Genomic DNA, 19,101 nt, shown 5'->3' on the forward strand with positions numbered 1-19,101 from the left:
GCAAATTTTAAGAATTCTTTGAAAACCTTGGGCACTCACCCAGATGTGTGAATTTACTGGAACAAATCCCAGGCATTAAGATTGAGTGCTCATAAATCAGCACTTGCTTACTCACTGCAGTTTCTAATGACAGTTACAGGTATTAAAACATCTTGGAATTCTAATCCCTAGAGATTACAGGCAATGGTTAAAATTGGACCAAATCAGTCACAAATCACTAATGATCTGGGAAGTGGAAAATGCACAGACATTCCCTAAACCTTTGGACAGAAACCAGAAAACTGCACCTACCACACAAATAAGTGGTTACACTCCAGGGAACCCCAGGCCTAATATTCCACTATTATTTTTGGAATGCCAGGTTCTTTGTTTAGCTTTTAAATGAGAAATGGGCACACAATTACTTTAAGAGAGAGAGAGAAAGGCTTAGTAAAGCAGAAACACTCTACCTCTGTAATAAATTAAGCCACATGGCATAAGCTAATTGCAGACAAAATCCAGCGACCAAGAAAGGTTTTTTCCTACCTTCCACACAGAACTCTCTACACAGGATTCTTTACCAAAAGAATCCAAATCCTACCTCATACACATAGGGAGTTAGGTAGGTGCCCAGTGTGACGTACTGAAATGATTCTGTATCTACCAGGAGATGCCCCAGTATGGTAAAATCCAGGTGCAAATGAGCAGAAGCACAGCTAGAGACAGACAACCAGCTGGAAGGCAGCACATACAGCTGAGAACCCAAAACCACAGAACCATGTGTTCTCCTCATATACAAAAAACACTTATCTAATCTGACTGCGATACTGACACCTCTCCAGTACATTTACCACATGGATTCAGTGTAAACCAAAACAACCCCATTTTTTCTCCTAAACAACAAAACAACTCAAACATCTAGAGAGTGCTATGATTTCCTGAGCTAAGCAGCTACTTCATAATGAGAACTTCTCATAACCATTCAGGAAAGCGTCACAAATGTAACGAAGCAATCATGGAAAAGAAGACTGGCAATATCCTGAACAGCTAAAGCCAAAGGAGCAATAATGAAAAACTAAGAGAACTCCATACTCAGCCTCCAGTTGCCTTTCTACCAATAAAATCTTACCAATAAAATTATTTTTAGGGTGCTCAGAGGTGCCAAAAAGTTTTTAGTACATCTAAGCACTCCCCAATGATCAGAAGCAAGAGAAAACAAGAGCACATATATTGCTACAAGCTTTTGGGATAACATGAAAACCAAAGTTAATGAGATCCTTGTAGCTTCACTTGTTCTTTAAGCAAGTAACCTACACTGCTGGATTTGCAGTTAGCAAACAGCCACTCACTGTATTAAAAGAATGGCTGTCAGGAGCAGCTTTAGGACATGAAATTTTGCTTCACTAGAAATCAAATTCTCATTTTCCCCTACATCTTGCTTTCTTATCTCCATTCCCATCAAACAAGCAAAAAATATGACAGAAGGTTTTATAGTGCATTAAAAAATCTATGTGCAAATGGAAGAAATCTGGGCAATTGACAGAAATCCCCAGAAATGTAAGTTCCACTGAAAGAATTTTCCAAAGCTCACTACCTAAAGAACCCTAGGGAAAATGTAAAACAAAATATCAAAGGTAAACACACAAACTTCTTTTAAGTTCCCCTGCCTCAGCTCACTGCAGTGCATGCACAAAGAAATATATATGCACAATTGTTCTCCCTTTAACTTAGGTTTCCACTTTCTTTTAGTGGTTTGATATATGCCCTTAAATCAATATATGGGAAATAATTTTTCCAAGTTTTTCTAAAAACCCATTGTCTCTTAATTGTAATGTATAGAAGTATTGTATGTGTCCTATATATTGGTACTTAAATTTTGAGATTTGAAGCATGTAACAAACATAAAACAAAGGCAAACCTCCAAACTCCTCTGATGTAAGGCATTAAACCAGAGCAAGCCAGTCACCTGGTGAAGTTTAAGGGTAAGCAAACAAAAAGCAGTACCAAAAAAAAGAAGAAGCTTTTTTTTTGTCTCTTATTTAAAACACCTATATTTTTCCATATGCTATGTGACAATCTGTAATATATTATACACTTTGAAAATTCAGGAACATAAGAATCAGAGCTATTTTATTTTTCATTTTATTATAGGAGAGCATCACTGGTCCTCCCACTTTCAAGAAGATTCAGATGTAAAAATGTGACATTAAACTAGCCAACAGAAGTTGCACTAAATTTCTTCAAAACCAGCAAAGATTCCTTTCAGCCTGACACATCTTGCTGCTCTGGACCTGACAGGCAGCAGTAATTTAGAAAAGTGCAGGTGTTTATTTGCACATCTTGTGTGTGTTTTATAGCCCCCAAAACACGCAATGCTTCCTATTATACCACAGAGAAGCTGCTCTGGCAGCAGGCTGGTGAATCTGAGACACAGCATTATCCAAAGTGGTAGTAATAACCACCTCCAGTGTAGTTTTTGCTACACCAGTAGGATGACAGACTTCCACAGAGGCACAGTTAAGTAATTTCCTGCATCCACAAAAATTGTCCAGATACCTTCATTTTCCTCAGACCTGTTCCACAAATTAATATTTTAAAAACAGAAGTAGAAGATATCAAGGTTACTGCATTCCTGCTCCAGTTTAATATACCTTTCTGCACACTTCCAAAGATGCACACAATTTAAAAAAAAAAAATCAACATATTAAATACAATCCATATTCACAGGAATTTGCATATGGATTTCTAGTTAAAGCTGTTATTATTAATAAGCACTGTAAGATTACCAGCATGTGCATTACTACTCTGCATGCATTAAAGATGCATCTTTGTCTGCCTTTTTCTTCTGCTTATCTACCCTGTTTAGAATGTTAAACTTCTGTGCTATGTAAATGAAAATATTTAATTATGCAAAGCAAAGTGGAAAGGTTTACATTATTATAATTGAGTTAAATTCTTTCTGCTTTAAGCTCAAATACTGAGAACATAGCTGAGCATCTGTTAAGAATTTCAAAGTCTTAAACTGCTGCTTTATAAATTTTAAGAGCTACATGTGAACAATTTGAAGACTTTTGATGTTAATAAAATTACTGTAATATATTCCGTTTTCATGGTTAAAATTAAGGGAAGTCTGAAAGCTTAATGCAAATCCAAGGTGAGAAGCAAATTCAGAAAGAAGCCGCTTGTTTGCTGCAATTTTTCAAGTCTCATGGTAACGAGAATTTATAATTGCAAACAAATGAACAAACAAATGGCTAAGGAAGCTAAAATAGAACTGTCTCAGGAAAACATCACCTTAAGAACAACCTGTTCATAGGAAGAGGTCTCCTTAGCAAGAGAAAACCTAATGTTCACAGTTGCATACACAACAGTGATGAACTCATTAAAAGGTCAGGGTGACATACTGAACACTGTAATCACTTCAGAGGGATACTTGTCCTAGGTCTTCACCTAACTATGCTGGGACACTCAGCAAATACACCAATGTGAGGAGCTGCAAAGCAGGATGCCAAAGAACTGTATATTTTTCTTAACAGAATTCCATTGAATCCTCACACTACGAATAATCTCCAGATTGGCTTTCTACTGGGGTGCAGAGTACAAGGAGTCCGAAGGAGCTCAAACACACAGAATTTGAAAGGAGGCAGAAGAAGAACATTCCTGTTCTTCTACCAGCTCCACCAGCTGCAAAGCTGTCATTTCTCAGAGCTTAAACACTGAATTTAGCAGGATACTTAAAGATATTAAAGAAAAACTCTATTTTGATGTTCAGACTGTGAACATACTTTTGTAAATAGCAGCAACCCTCTTTTCTCTGATCAGCCTCACCATGTCTACTTGGCCACAAAGCCAGAGTAATCTGCTGCACAGGGAAACAAATGCAGTTTGCAAGAAAATATATCTGGTTCACTAATTTGGAGCTGCACTCCAAAGTTTCAGACGTTCCCTGCCACACACTGGAGTGGCTGGCCTTGCTCCCATGCCATGGAAGTGCTTACAACCTTTAGCAATGGGAGAAGGTTTAAATTACTTTGATGTAATTTTTTACATAAATGTTTTGGATGCAAAACTCTTGATCATGCCTTCCTGTGCTGTTCAAGTGAAACTCCACCAGCCTTCAAGATCCAGCACCTTCTCCTCACCCGGGCTTCCTCAGGCACAGGAAGCAACAGCATCCTCAAACACTCAATTGATGGTTTCCATCCAGATGCTGATGGTTTAAACAAACAAACAAATGTGGGCAGCAGATTTTGGCTAGAGGTTTGATCAACTGCTCTGCCTTGCCCATCCCATACCCTGGAATACCTGTACCAGCTGAGCAGGATGGTAGGACTCAATGCAGGCTCACTGCTGTGCCGGCAGCACCACAGCATCACCTCCTCCGAGCGGCTGGGGGATTATTTTGAAATAAAGTATTACAGAGCCACACTAACCACTCCACAATCACAGCAGAAATTTGCTTTCCACTACAGGCTGGGGGATTTATTCTGAAATAAAGCTTTACAGAGTCACACTAACCACTCCACAATCACAGCAGAAATTTGCTTTCCACTACAGGCCCAGCTCTAATGCTTCTCCCAGGGCAGAAATGGATGAAACTACTTAGCTAATTACAAGCCTGCATACTTAGCTGCATTGTTAATATCTAATTAATTTGGCTCTAAATATAAGCAGATTTGAGCTTTTTACCACTGCTTATGTGTGCTTTCATTGGGTAACACAACACTGGACAGTTGTGGGGTTTTTAAGGTTAAATCATTATAAAAGTATCCAAGCCCCAACCCCAGCCTGAACCAGCATTTCTGCTGAGTTTCTCACTTGGCACAGGCCACACTTTATACTGACTGCATAATTTGAAGGCTCTGCCTCACTTGCTTATCCCCCACTCAGCCTCCCAAGGAAAAACCTCACACCACTGAAGGCATTAAAATGCATTAAGCTAGATAACTGCAAAATGTCATGAGCCCTTACTGACTCCACGGTTTAAGTGTGGGTTTTAATAGAGGTAATATTTCTTCATTGCTAGCCAGTGCAAGATTTGTTACCTACACAATGACTCAACTATGACATCTTTTATGAGTGATATGTTAAACTAATTAACATTAACCTAGCAGAAGAATCAAGCATAAATTAGAAACCATTTCAGTTAAAGATACAGAGGACTTCTTTACTGATAATTTTCCACAAACAAAAGATGCTGGCCCTTGAAGTATGAGACTTCCTTTTAAAATTAACTGGTTCAGAATTATTATGGCTGCTTCTTTTCAAAATACAATTAGTACTTATTTCAACATAAAATAACAATTTGTATTTATTTAAAAATAAAATAATGTGCATATAGCATAACAATTCTAAATCCAAGAACTGAAGAGCCAAGAAAAAACAAGAACCTTACAAAAACTATAGACACATTAAATACTCTATTATGTGTAATGAATTGTTTATTCCCCTTCAGTCAGTAATGCCTATAGATTTTGACAGCTCTTCTATACAGCACATATGGCCCTATACCCAAATGCAGGCATCAACTGGTTTTGGCAATATTCTTTTGAGTCCATATTGCTCATATTTTAGCACTTATTTTTTACAATAGGTATATTAGTAAAAAATTCACCAAAAATATACATGTTGTCCAACAGACAGACCAAGATCCTCCCAGTGAGAGCACTCTGGCACTCTTTAGAGACACACTGAGTGACTGTAACTCCCTCAGAAGCTAGCTACTATCAAGTATCTCTCTGGAAAGTGGTTATTATATTACATTCAACACCCATCTCTCCATAGAGATGCTCCTTTTTTTTTTCATAGAATAAATTGATCTTTCCTAAACAGAGCTAGAGATACCCTGTCTGACTTACTGTGTTTTGCAGTGATGGCAATACATGATCCATAACAAGTTTTTGCCAAGAAGTTAATCCAGGCACTGACCTGTAATAACCAGATCTTCTTCATCTCTCTCTTCAGCCTGAGAGCATTCAGAAAAAAAAATTAAGAATAAAGACACCCTGCTCCTCTTACACAAATCATGGACATAAACCACTGCACAGGGTAGAAACCCACACGGGAATGTGTTAGATGCAAAATGGCTCCTGGCAGCTCCTGGGGTGTTTGCACAGCACTGCTCACACTAAGCAACCAGAAGCCTAAAATATACACTGCTATAATCCAGCACATGGATACATCATTCCTGATACAGCAGAGCAGCAAACCAGAGAGCTCCCCTCCACATTGTGTTTAGACATAATCCACCAGACTACAGCAAGTGTGCAAATCCTTATTTTTAATAATGACATTTTTCAGCATCTACAATATTCTCTCCTACAAAGTCATCAGGCAAACTGTGCTTCACAGGACTGCACCAACACTATAAGAAAATGCTCAAGATGTATAACCCTGAGCAACAATCTCAACTAAGGAATGAATTCTTATTCTGCCTCTTTATTGTCTTATTCTCTCTGATCTGTCATATCTTAACTTACTGCCTTTTGCAACAGAGTTGAGGGGAAAAAACCTATTTCAACTGGAACACACAATCCAAGGTCCAAGTGACAGATTGATTTCTTTGCATTTGCAAATGCAAAGAAATCAATCTGGAAATGGTTCTGGTCTTCCTTTGCAAAGATCCTTTCACTTGTGTCAAATATAGGTCCACTAATACACCTACCCTGCATGAAGTCCACAAGCAGCATTCCATCCATAGTTTTGATTGCACTCAAAACAATTGCTACTGAAGATGTTAAAAATAAATTAAAATAGTCACCTCCAGCCATTTAAAGTATGACACTGTATATAATTTAAAGCAATGAATTCCACAAAAACCAACACACATAGTGGGAACATACATATATATATATATATATATATACACACATTGTGCATACTCACACTAAAAATTAATCTATATTGATTACCAGTGGAGGAAACCAATTTTTTTAAGTGCTTGTCAAAGGTGCATTTCAGCTCTGCCTTGTTGCTCTGCGGTGGTGCCTTTTGGAAGGGTGAAGGGGAGGAGTGAGCAGCATGTCTGAAAATGTTTTACAGCTGATTACAGTGAATTCTTCCTGCTGACACTTTTCCATTATATGTTTTTTAACTCTACAGAATATGCACACAGGATGGATGTCTTTTAATAAATAAACTGTTAAATTGGAATAAGACACATTTCACTTTGAGTACCCAAAAATCCAAACCAAAAAGGGAAGAGAGCATTGAAGACCACCAACAAAAGACAACAAGAAGCAAGGTCTGAAAAAGAACAAGAGACTCCTCCAAGCAGAGAGGGAAAAAAAATCATTTTCTCCTTCATGAAGCTGCCTCAGGCACACTTTTGGTTGTGGACTAAATGGTATGCCCTTATATATGTTTATATCCAAAATATAAACATGTAATGTACATGCATACACTCACAGGTACTCTGGTGTCTTTTTGCTTTTCCAAAAACTCTAGCTGTCAGTATCACCACTGAAGTCAACAGCAGCTATTATTTGGCTCCAGGAAACATTGACCTGGATGACTGGATTTAGACACAACCGCTCAAATTGGTGGCTAAACAAGAAAAAAATGTGCTCTGGATAACACAAATTGGCTGACAAAAACATTTCAGGTATTAATTTTGAGCTACCACACACAACAATGAATACAAGGAAGGTGCTAATTATGAGTTTTATTAAATAAGGCATATAAAATAAACTAATATCAAATTAATGTTCCATCTAGATGCATTATGTGGTTCAAGATGAATCTCAGTGGACATTAAGCAAATTGTTCACTTGTTTCTTTGGGAAGAGGGAGCAATTTCTCTTATAGCTGCCTTTAAAACTTCCTTTTCAGTCCTATTACTAAGTGAATTGCTGTCAGGAACACACACCAGGCTATAGGCCCTTTCCTACACTGCCCAAGCACTGGAATTCCTGCAGACCAACACGTGCAACTCCTGAAACACTTACCTAAATTAACTGTTGCCTTGAACAGTGTTGCAAAGAGAAACAAAAAATAGTAAGTGTATCATCAATTGAAGGATGCACTGATTCGGGGAGTAATGTAACCCAAAATGTGCAAAGCAAAAGTTAACTTTGTTTACTTTCGCAGTATTAAGCATTACAATTTTATCACAAACCAAGAAGAAGCCGACACTACTGATGTCTGAGATATTTATTACTTTTGCCACAGCCATTTAAAGATTTCACTCCATTTTTCTATTAGAAATGCTCTGATGGCACAGGAGTCCTGACACATAAATTATGACAAACAGCTTCTCATCCATTCCCACAAAATCCACATCTCTTTCCTCTTCCCATCCATCACTAGCAACTAGCCCTTGTTTTCAAAATGTCTCACCACTTCCTTTCCTCACCAATCATCCCTGGCTCACAACCAAGCCAGACTCCGTCCTTATCAGCCCAGAATACCCACTCCCACTGCTCACTTATTTGTTTTATGGCAATCACATGCCTCCTCCTTCCATACCCAGCTGCCCCCCAGGCCTGCAAGAAATTCCATGCAAACATTCATGATTCTAAATGATTCTACCTCAGCACTCTCTCTTATCTCTGACATGGAAGTAATGCTGGCAAGCAGAGGAACACCACACTCATCACCCCCGTGGGACTTTGGGCTTTAAAATAAATTTTCCAAAACAATAAAACAACCAAAAAAAAACCAAAACCAAAAACAAACAAACAAAAACCCACAAAACCAAACAAAAATAAAAACACAGAAAAGTGACAGAAAAATTTATACTGGAACCTTTGGAATTTTTCAGCTGTATCAAAATGCAGTTAATTTCAGAGTTGCAACATTGTTCTTAAATAGAAGGACTGCAGCTTTAGCTTACAAATATTATGAAATTTAACCAGTTTTCAATTTTTAGCAGCAGTAGACACGTCTGGACTAGGCAGGAGCTTTTTCTCTTCTTTCTTATTTGTACAGAGTCAAACTCAATTTCTTCTCACTAATCTACAATATTCATGGATTTAAATATAGAATCCACACTTGTAGTAGTCTCATAACCTTTCGGGGGAAGTACTGTCCCTGTCCTCGAAGGCCAGAACTAATTTTGTGTTAAAATAATCTAAGTCTCCCTAGCTTATCCATTTCCCCCTACCAAACCCAAACATATCTATGCATTTCAATCAAGGAAAGGTCAAGATATCAAGCAGAATGTGGCCCTACCTCAGGCTTCACAAATAGTTTGTGATAAATTTCATGTTATGACAATGCAAGTAAAAAAAAAAAAAAAGAAGAAGAATAAAAATAAAATCCATTAGTGACTTTGAAAGCTTCTTGCTACATAAAATAAATCCAATCAAGAAACAGAAAATTATTCCAGACACCATATGCCTCTGTCCTGACATTACTGAGAGCACTTTACAGAAAAAGCAGGTCGCATGTTGGAAGCTTTGTTTTCATTTTAAGTCTTCATGCAATTATTTCTCAATTATAACTGCAATAGAAGGTGTGGGGTATTGTGGTTTCTGTATGCCCCCACCCAGATTTCAAGTGGAAGCCCTCTCTTTCCAGCCTTGGTTGACTTTCTAGTACCTCTCATAAAAATTTCCTCTGACAAGAAAAGAAACAAATTGTACTCCAATGGTTATATTGCTTCTGTAAGAATACTGTACCTCAAGCTGCATAATAAGGTGACAAACCAGTGAAAGGAGAAAAATAATAAAAAAAGAAAACATCATATTTACAATGACTTCTACTATTGTAAGCTATAGGATTTCACACCCGAGATTCACCCAGCCAGCCTTGAGCAAAATACAGAAGAAAAAAAAAAAAACAGACACAATTATCAATAGCATTTTCTATGGAACCAAAGATACAATGACAACTCCATTCTAGTAAGGTGCCCTGACCTGCAGCTTCCATCTTGCTTTCTCAGTGAAGATCCTGAAGTGAATATTTACCATGCCCCTCACCATTGTCCAATAGTCTTTGGGCTACCTGGGAGCCCTTCCAGGGACTAACAGTCTTATGTCCAAAAGCTTTCTCCCAAAATTTTACCCAAGAATCAAACTATGCCTCCAAATCCTGAGGAGGACACTCTGGTGAAATGTCCAGAGAAGAAGCAGGGCCTCCCACAGGAAGGTTGAAAGGCAGCAGGCCCTCAGGAAAGCATCCGTATTTCCATTTTGTATCAGGAACCTCCCAAAAGGGGCACACATGGGTCTACAGAAATTTCTACCTCACTTGGGAACCCATGCATCAAGAAAAACACTTCAACCAAAGGGAAGGAACTGTCAAAGAAATCAAGTCTTATCACATTTTCCTTTCTACATTCCTAGATGTTAATGGATGGGAAGTTACTCCATGTGCCATCTCCTCTTCCACCCAAAAATCTGGCAGTAACAAAACCTGCCCTGCTCTCCTCTGCTCATTTTTCACAATGTACAAATCCAACAATGCAGCTCACCTGCCCACAACAGGCTGCAAAGAGTGTAAAATTTACACTCTTTGCAGCCTGTTAAATCTCTTCCACACTCAGGTTGGGTTGGCCTGAAAGGCCCTCATGCTTACCCTCACCTCAGTTACACAGAGCAAAATATTTTCTCAAACAACCAAGTACATTGACTAGAAGCCTTCCTTAACTGAGAGCGCAGTTCAAAAGAGGAATCGCTGTTTAAACTGTTTGGATTTTTTTAAAATTTGTTTTAGTTGCAAATGCTGCTACCAGATTAAAATTCCAGGGTAGGTTTGTGAGGGGGAGTTCAGAATTCCCTCCCCTCTAAAATAAACCACACTCCCTCAGAACACCTTCAAGGGTTTCAATCACCTCCTAAGACTGTCACAAGCAAAACAAGCAACTACCAAATTGCAGCCAAAGACAAATGACTGGAACAACCTCTTCCCCACACTTCAGGCTCCCATACCCAAAAATCTTTTCTCAAGCAGCAGTTCCTCCCAGCCAGCTCCCTCTGAGAGCATCAAGGCTCCTTCCCACCCCAAGGAAGGCAGGTGCTCCCCATCACCCCTCCCAGGCCCAGGTGCTGCTCCTCCCCCACAGTTCTCAGCCTCCACCCAACTCCTGCTGCATCTGGTGCCTTTGCTGGGACTGCTCCCAGGAGAAAGGCACAGGAACGCTCCAGCCAGGGTCCCCAGAAGGCTTTCCCCGTCTCTCTGCAAGCCCCAAAAGGGTCTCATCTCCTACCAGTGCAGCACAGCTCCCAGCTGGGAGCTACCACTTTCTGTCTGGCCCTGCTTTTCCTCTCTCTGCAGATCCCATCTCCAAATAGGAATATGATTCTTTGCATTTTATTAGAAATAGTCCAAAGAAATTTGAAGACAGACAAGTAGTAAATTTTAGCAGTTTGTCACCAGTTATTAATACTTGAAATGTTCAAAGTACAAACAAATGCAAATATATCTAATGGTTTGCCAACTATATCCAGAATCTTATGGCAATAATGAAATTCATTCTACACAAACTCTCAGATTAAGCTAAGGAGTCATTTCTCCTCAGTAATTTTTACTCCTTAGAGTAAAAATTCTTCTCCATTTTCAGTGCTGATGAAATTAATAGCTTTCGTGCAGATAAATTAAGTGTACATCTAAGTTCAATGTAGTTTTCCTAAAGAGCAGCAAGTACCTGAGAAGAAACTCAGCTAGAACAAAAGCTTCACGGAAACAAAAAAAGGACTGCAGTTTTGATTTTCTTTAAATAGACAAAAATAATAACTAGGATTCTTTTCCAAGATGACACTAGATAGCAGCTCCAAATATTTTCATCCACAAAATCTATTTATTATTCTCTGTCTTCTCTTTCCACAAACAGCCCAGGACTTTCCATTTCTGAGACTTCAAATTAAAGACTTTCATATGGTTAGTTTCAGTCACGTAAGTTCAAAAATAGTGTAAATGCAGAACAATGTAAAGACCGTAAATCTAAATGTACATGAATTGCATCCAGTATGCAGCAAAAAGCTTACCCACAATAATCAAGAAAATTAAGAGTAGGTCTTTATTAAAACACAGTCAGAACCAGGAAATTAGAACTGTATTGCTTCTTGTATCTCTGCTTACTACAGGAAAGGATCACAAGTGATTATTTGTTCAGATTTCTGTTTTGCTCTAAAGTAGGCCAGCCAGCTCAGCACTTTTCTTAAGATTATGAATACTTGTCTGCCCTACATATGGTTTAGGCTGAAACCAATCAGTTGAGCTGAAACATGTAGCAAAACCGACTATTTTCACATCATTCATTTTCAGCTCTAGTGAAGAAGCGCACAGAACAGGTATAAAAGGATCAGATTTTAAATACTTTTAAAATTTGCTCTACCATTAGCACAGTTCACTAAGGAGCTCACTGATTTCCTCACTCTCAGATTAACACTTCATCTCGTTTCAAGAATAATTTGTTGTTCATTAATAACTCTTTAACCACTTGTTTTCTCTGCTAGTTTCCAGTTTATTTTTTTACATTGATTACCTCATTTAGTAGGAAAACTGAGTGCTGAACTGCATCCAGTAGACTTTCTTATTACTACGACATTCAAGATGCAAGCACACTCTGCAAGAAGCCTTACATCAAAACTTTAAAAACGTATGAAACAAAATAATTCCTTGAATTTTTAACTGAATACTGAATTTTTAACTGAATTGGTTGCTCTTTCTCCCCCACACAAGCCACCCTTGAGACTTGTGTCGTTGTTTGGAGGAAAGGAGTTAAATCATAGAAGGTTGCTACCTTGAGTTCAAAATAGAAAATAGTAATGTCTTCAAACAAACTGGGCTATTTGGAAGATCAGAATTGCAGAAAGTGCTTTGCTTAAATTGCTTTTAACTTATTTTTCTTAAAAGTTACGTAGTCTCTTTTTCTAGAGCTGCTAAGCACACATAGACTCTATGAAGTCATTATCTTCAAAATATAAGTTAATAATGGAAAAAAAAAGCCTTTCATATTTGGGTTTTCCTTTTCCATTTAAGATATAAACATTATCAAATCATTAGTATGAAATTTCTGTCAGATTAACACCACTCAAAACTCTTGGCAGGTATCAGTAGCAAGGCAAAACAAAACAAAACCAAAAAAAAAAAGCTACAAAGCAAGCTTGTTTAAAACAAAGACAGGTATTTCTATTTAGTATTCTGATGTATGAGACAGTATTTTTGCACCAGGGCAGAGGCATACCTTTCATCAGCTGCAGAACCTCGGTGTCAGATGGTGATATAATCCAAATGGGTCTCAGAAGCATGTTCCAGAATATCCACAAGTTTCAGCATGGGGCTCTTCCATTCCCCCAGGAGACCATTAACCATTCATTAACCATTACAATGAATCCAAACAGCTGAGATGTTAAGCAGCTGTATGGTCCAGCTTGAACCACGGTACGCGGCCCTGAGGAATCCCAAGCTGTATTCCACCATCCAAAAAGCAATGCAATATGGCACCCATCACAGACTGATGTTCTGGCAACCATCCCATTTTCCCAACAATCCTGTTGTGACCTGTTCAAAAAAGAGGAAGAAGTGTTAGTTCAGCACAGTAACTCTGCTACGTGACTCGGGAGCTAACATACAAATATAAAGTTACGTTCTTCTGAATGATTTCAAACACAAATTTCTTCACAGATTTAGACACATCCTAAACTCAAAGCCTGGTGATGGCATTTTTTTTTAAAAACATCATGGGGCTGGAGTGTAAGAGAAGAAGGTTTAAGAAAAAGGCTTTCGTATATCTCTACAGATTGCACAGTCTTACCTTGCAGAAAGCACTGAAGTGACAGGGAAAAAGGTAATATAAAGGCTCTTCAACTGCCCTGGCAGGTATTTAAAAACTAATGAAGAGTAAGTCAATTAGAAAAACCCCAAGTAACAAAAATAAAACTCATCAACCCTTTTGAGGGAAACATATGTGATCTTTCTCTGCCTCCTTAGCCCTGTTGCAGTGCCTCCCCAGAGCACCTCCACCAGCAGATGTGTACTTCAGCTGGGACCTAAACTTTGAGCACTACTGATGCCATTTGGCCCTGGAAGAAGGCAAAGCAGCCCAACCCACATCAGTCTGCTCTGGTAGCCCCTCTGTGCAATTCCTCCAGAGATGCAAAAAGAAAATTTGACTTAGGTTGGGAAGGGGACTATGAGGAATGGAGAGAAAAGTCTGAATAGGTTGCAGAGGAGGGAACAATGACGTGAAGAACAGCATTCGGTCTGTGAAGATGGAGTAAGGAAAAGGGAAAAGAACAAACTTCCACACTAAGGACAATGGAGAGGAACTAGAAGAAGCTTTTAGAGACTGGAAGATGCATGAAAGACAAAGATGAGAAGAAAGGAGAAAGTGAACATTTACGAACAAGAATTATTACTAGGAGCTCTGTCTGCATAACTGGATAACATGGATGTAAGGCAGTCCACAGAAGAATAAGTTTAGGAGAGAACAAGAAGAAGCTTTATGTTTGCTTCATATCAGGAGAAATGAGCATTTCTACTCATGGAGGAAAGGAAAGATCCTGGCAGAAGGATTTTTTCATGAGAAATGCAAGTATAAAGGTAGAAGAGTAGGTGGGAAGAGATTAAGGAGGTGGAGAATGAATAAGAATAAAAAGTAAAGAGTAGACTTCAGAAATTCTGAAATGGGTAGATCTAAGGAGAGAGGGGGACAATTAGGAAATTGGGACAAGAAAACACAAGAAAGTAGAGGACTAGGATGAAAAAAGAGAAAAATGGAAGACTATTACATAGCACAGAAAAAGAAGATGGGGGAATAATAAGATACTAAATTGATCCCGATAATTCAGAAAAGTACAAAGAGCTCAAAGTTTTGTGGAGTTGCGATGCTTGCTCTAGAAAGCGTGAACCAAAAGAAATGGAACAAAACCCAAGGCAACTGTCGCCTTTCCAAAGGGACGAAGGGAACTGAAGCCCAGCCGAGGAAGGGCCAGCCTGGACCGACCCTTCCCATTCTCCCTTCCCTACGACCAACGCAGTCGGGAGAACAAAGTCTTCCCTCTGGTCCGTCCCTCTTCTCCAAAAATTGTCCCTCGGCACTTCTGCCCACCTTGGCTCCCTGGGATGGTCCCACAGCCACAAAGTGTCACCCTCTGTGGTGTTTCGGGCCAGCGACCCAAGCTGGCACCGGGAGGAGCGCCCACCTTGCCCTGCTGCGCGCTCCCTGCCCAGCCCGGTCCCACGGCCCTCGCCAGCCCCACTCCCTGGCCAGCGCCGCCAGGACTCCCTACGATCCCACCAAGTTTTCCCCCTCTTCAGCTTTTCTCTGTCCCAACTCTTAAAAACACAGCCCGATCCAGAAAGCCCTCCGAGTCCATTTCCCTCCTCACCAAAAAAAAAGGGGGGGAAAAAAGTTAAACCTCTACAATAAAACAAAGCCGAAGCAAGAAGGAGGCAAGCCCCCACCCCGACTAGTGCCCCCCAGCCCGCATTAGGGGAGCTGGGGCGGAACGACTGCCTTACCCTCCCCAAAAATACCTGCATGTGCTCCCAAAAGTACAAAGGGAAGGCTGGGCTGGCCCGCGGACGCCTCCGCTGCGCTCCCAGACCAGGGCGCGGATGGCAGGGCGGAGGGGGGAGCGACGAGGGAGCCGGGAAAGAACAATAAACCCCAAGTCCAAACGTACCTTCTCCTTTCTCTAAACTGTGAAACCAGATTTCCTTAGAAGCCTACGGCGGGGCTCTTCGCTTTTAAGCGGCGGGAGAGCTCGAAGAAAGTTGAGCAAATCTCTTCCGATAAAGTTGCCGAAGATGAGTTAAGCCGGGAGAGGCGAGCAGGAGATGGAGAGTTCATCCGAGTTTCTCCTTTTGTTCAAGTTGCCCGAGCAGACAAAGAGCCGGCAGCGGCGGCAGGTCCCCCGCGCCCCCGCTCCCCCCGCGGCCCGGGCGCCGCCGGGGTCCCGCACTGCCCTCGCCCCCCGCCTCCTCCCACCGCCGCAACTTTCCGTCTGCTCCATCCCTCCTCAGCCCCGAGCCCGGCTCCGGCGCTAAACTTCCCTCGAACTGAACCTCCCAGAAAAAGAAAACAATTTAATTCAAGGCGGGGGAGTGGGGGGTGGAAAGGGAGAGAACCATCTCTCAAATCATTATTTCCGGTAGATGCACCTCTTTGTTTGGATTCCCCCGACTGTCAGTGAGGACAAGCCTCTGGGGATCTGCTCTCGGACAGTTTGATCTGCCGGAATGAGACGGGCAAACGAAGGACATAAAGAAAAATAACTTTCAAAGAAAGAAAAGAGGGGGGAAAAGTAAATAGAAAACAATATAAAACTGCGGAGTTGCGAAACGAACCCGTTTTTCATGGACACGGGAAGTACATAAATAAACAACTGAAGGGGAATTTCGGAAAACTGTTGGTTCTCCTCCCCTTCCCCTTCGCACTTTTCCAGAGAACGTAACAAAAAAAGCCCCCCGAAACCTCCTGGCCGCGGCTCCGTGCCGCCGCCGCCAGCTCCTGGCATCCCTACCTGTTGCGTAAAGCGCAAAGATGGGGCCGACCGCATCCGTCCCAAAGAGACCCAACGGGAACGAGGGGACCTCCCGCACCCCACGGCCCCTCCACCTGCCCTGGGGCAGCCCCCAGGGGCACACCGGGCCCGGGGGTGGCCGCAGCCCCGGCGGAAGGCGCGGCCCCGCTCCCTGCCCGGCCCCGCTCCGGGCGGCCGTCGGGGCGCCCCGGTCCCCGCCGAAAGTTTGGCGGGGCGGGGCCGGACTGCGCCGCGGCCTCGCACCGAGACAAAAGGAGCCGGAGCAGCGCTGCAGCTCACCTTGGAGGGACGGAGGGAGGCTCAAGAGACACCTTCCGCCTCAGCCCTCCTCCTCCTCCTCCTCCTTATCCCCGGCCCTTCAGGACAGGCTCACGCTGGGCACTGGGGCGCGATGCCGGCTCAGCCCCGCCAAGGGTCCGCTCCCCGCGCTGAACAAAGCGGGGACAGCGGCCCTGCCGCCCCCGCCCCGCCTGCCCCCGCTGTCCGTAACTTTTGGTGCCCACCTGGCATCCCGGCCGCTCGGGAAGGGCGCCCGGAGCGGGACCCGCACGTCGGGGCAGCGGGCCCGGGGCTGTCGCCGGGTGTCGCCGGGTGGGGGGGCCACGACACGGACCCGCTGCTCATTGTCCGTCCCAGGGTGGGCCCGGAGGGTGCGTGGGCGTCCGCAGCACGCGTGGGGTCTGGAGAGTTTGTGCGCTCCGTGTGCGCAGCGGGCACGGGTGCAGAGGCTCCAGCCCTCAGGACCTTGCCTACCAGGCCTGAAAGATGCCCCCAGTGCTGCTTACTTTATTTTCTTTTCTCTTTCTGGTTTGTTTGTTTGTTTTTGTGTTGATTTGGTTGGGTTTTTGGGGGGTTTTTGTTAGTTTTGGTTTGGTTTGGGTTTTTTTGCCTTAGGAACAAGCGGAACCTTGGAAAAGTTACTAGGAATTTGTAGTTAATAGCAGCCCACACCCAGCATGGTAGGACGAGTTTTTCAAAGTCAGATAAGAGAGGATGATCTTGAGATGCAGGGTTTTTTACAGAAGGGAGAAGAGAATAGAAAAGCACACGATTTAGCCTTTGGTTAAGTTGCCCTGTTGACAACTTCTACAGTCCCTGCTCACCTATGACTCTTCCTATTTTCCTTCAGTTCACGTTCATTTCATGCCAACAACCCCCAGCTTGTCCTTCTTCCAGCTCCTTTCCCCCTCCCCGTCTTCCCTGGCTTTGAGACTCATTCAAACCTTTTCCTCCTACCCAGTGATGTCAGCCTCAAAATTTTGTTCTTCAAATCATTTTGCAGCTCCCCACCCAGGATCAACCTTTTTATCCTCATGCCCCAGAGAAACTGCCCCCAGCTCTTCCATTGCTGTCCGTGATTTATGTTGCTCTTGAGCATTGTCTTCCTACATTCCACTGCAATGTGCACTGCTGTTGGTTTTCATTACAGATTTCTGTGGTGAAATGATAATACACAGAGTGTAATACCTGGCATGAGAAGTCATCCTTGTAGTCATTCTTTACCACTCATCTTCTTCAGCTCTTCTGCATTGAGTGCTCTCAAGCAACTATCATAACACCTTAAAAATCTCCTCCTAAATTATTTTCTATGCACTCTTTCTCCCTTACATCCATTTCTGACTTTTCACAGGTTTTTATTCTCTCCATCTACACTATTTCTATGGTTGTTTTGTCCATGTTTTTCTTTCCACCTCTGCACTTTTGTTTCCTTAATCCTTTGGTTTTATGGTGGAAGAGGAATGTTGACTGCAGCTTTCCTTACTTCCACCCTTATTTTCTCTGGTTTTCGCATACACTCTCTTAGCAGGGCACAGTGAAATCAGGCAAATACGTACTCTTCTGCTAATACATATATATTTTTTGCTGTATTTCTTTCCCAGATGATTCCCAGATCCAGTGGAACACTATCCTGTTGTTTGCTCATTGTGCATTGTGGCACAACCTGCAAACATCTTACAAAAGGCTGCTCTTGGTGGCTTTCTCTGGAAAAACACAAATTGCACAAGTAGCTCCTTGTGCCGTGGAGTTTTGGCTTTGGCAGACATCAATGGCATGTTGCATAAAGGTATAACTTCCTGAGAACTTGTGAAGATGTTGACTTGCTCCGCGGTTTGCCAGCTGAGTTGGGGTTTATGGGGCAGGTAAATATGAACACCCTTGTGCCCTTCTTTCCTTTCCTTGGAAGCAGGAGGCCAAAAGCCTCTAAAAATTTTAATTCTCTGGTACTGGTGCTATTTAAACAAAGTATGTGTCTACCTTATAACTTCATCATAAGTGATAAAAGTTAGTAATCATTGGATCAGAGATCACCAGTTGCCTAGGGTCCCATAATCAATAAAGAGAGGAGAGTCACCACTGAAAATATCTTGTGGAGACCTAACTGAGCAAGGTTGAGAAAAATAGAAAAATTGTCAGAAAGGACAAAAATGTCAGAAACATTTCAACAAAATCTTTTGTGTCTTAGAGAAGGGCTTATTTGATGGGTAAGTGGCCATCTGCCATTGAGACAATAAAATTTTGTTGAAATTCCCTCATGGTTCATTGGGCAGGTAAAGAGAAGAATTAAGCAGTAAAAAGGAAAACATAAGAGGCAATAAAAAAAGGAATAGTTTATGATAATTAACATGAAGTAGAAATTATATAATGTAGAACATTATTTGGAAAAGTCAAAAACATTACATAAAAATCC

General features: G+C 41.7%; 1 protein-coding gene across 9 annotated transcripts in view; it reads right to left on the minus strand.

Moving 5' to 3' along the window:
• LOC134420058 (uncharacterized) overlaps positions 1 to 16,518 on the minus strand; it is a 261,128-nt gene extending 244,610 nt beyond the window's left edge. For 8 of the 9 annotated variants that reach the window (XR_010028241.1, XR_010028233.1, XR_010028237.1 and 5 more), the window contains exons 1-2: positions 16,392 to 16,518; positions 13,109 to 13,425 (exon numbers count right to left, since the gene is read on the minus strand). Coding sequence is in view for 1 of the 9 variants with exons in the window: in XM_063159764.1 (XP_063015834.1) it covers positions 13,109 to 13,172 (64 nt within the window). In the remaining 8 variants the exon portion in view is untranslated. Of the gene's footprint in view, positions 1 to 13,108; positions 13,426 to 15,551; positions 15,741 to 16,391 lie in introns of those variants that run through there. The other variant, XR_010028235.1, reaches the window with a different exon arrangement.
• Positions 16,519 to 19,101: the final 2,583 nt, after the last annotated feature.

This window comes from Melospiza melodia, chromosome 1, assembly GCF_035770615.1.
Source record: "Melospiza melodia melodia isolate bMelMel2 chromosome 1, bMelMel2.pri, whole genome shotgun sequence".
Lineage (NCBI taxonomy): Eukaryota > Metazoa > Chordata > Aves > Passeriformes > Passerellidae > Melospiza > Melospiza melodia.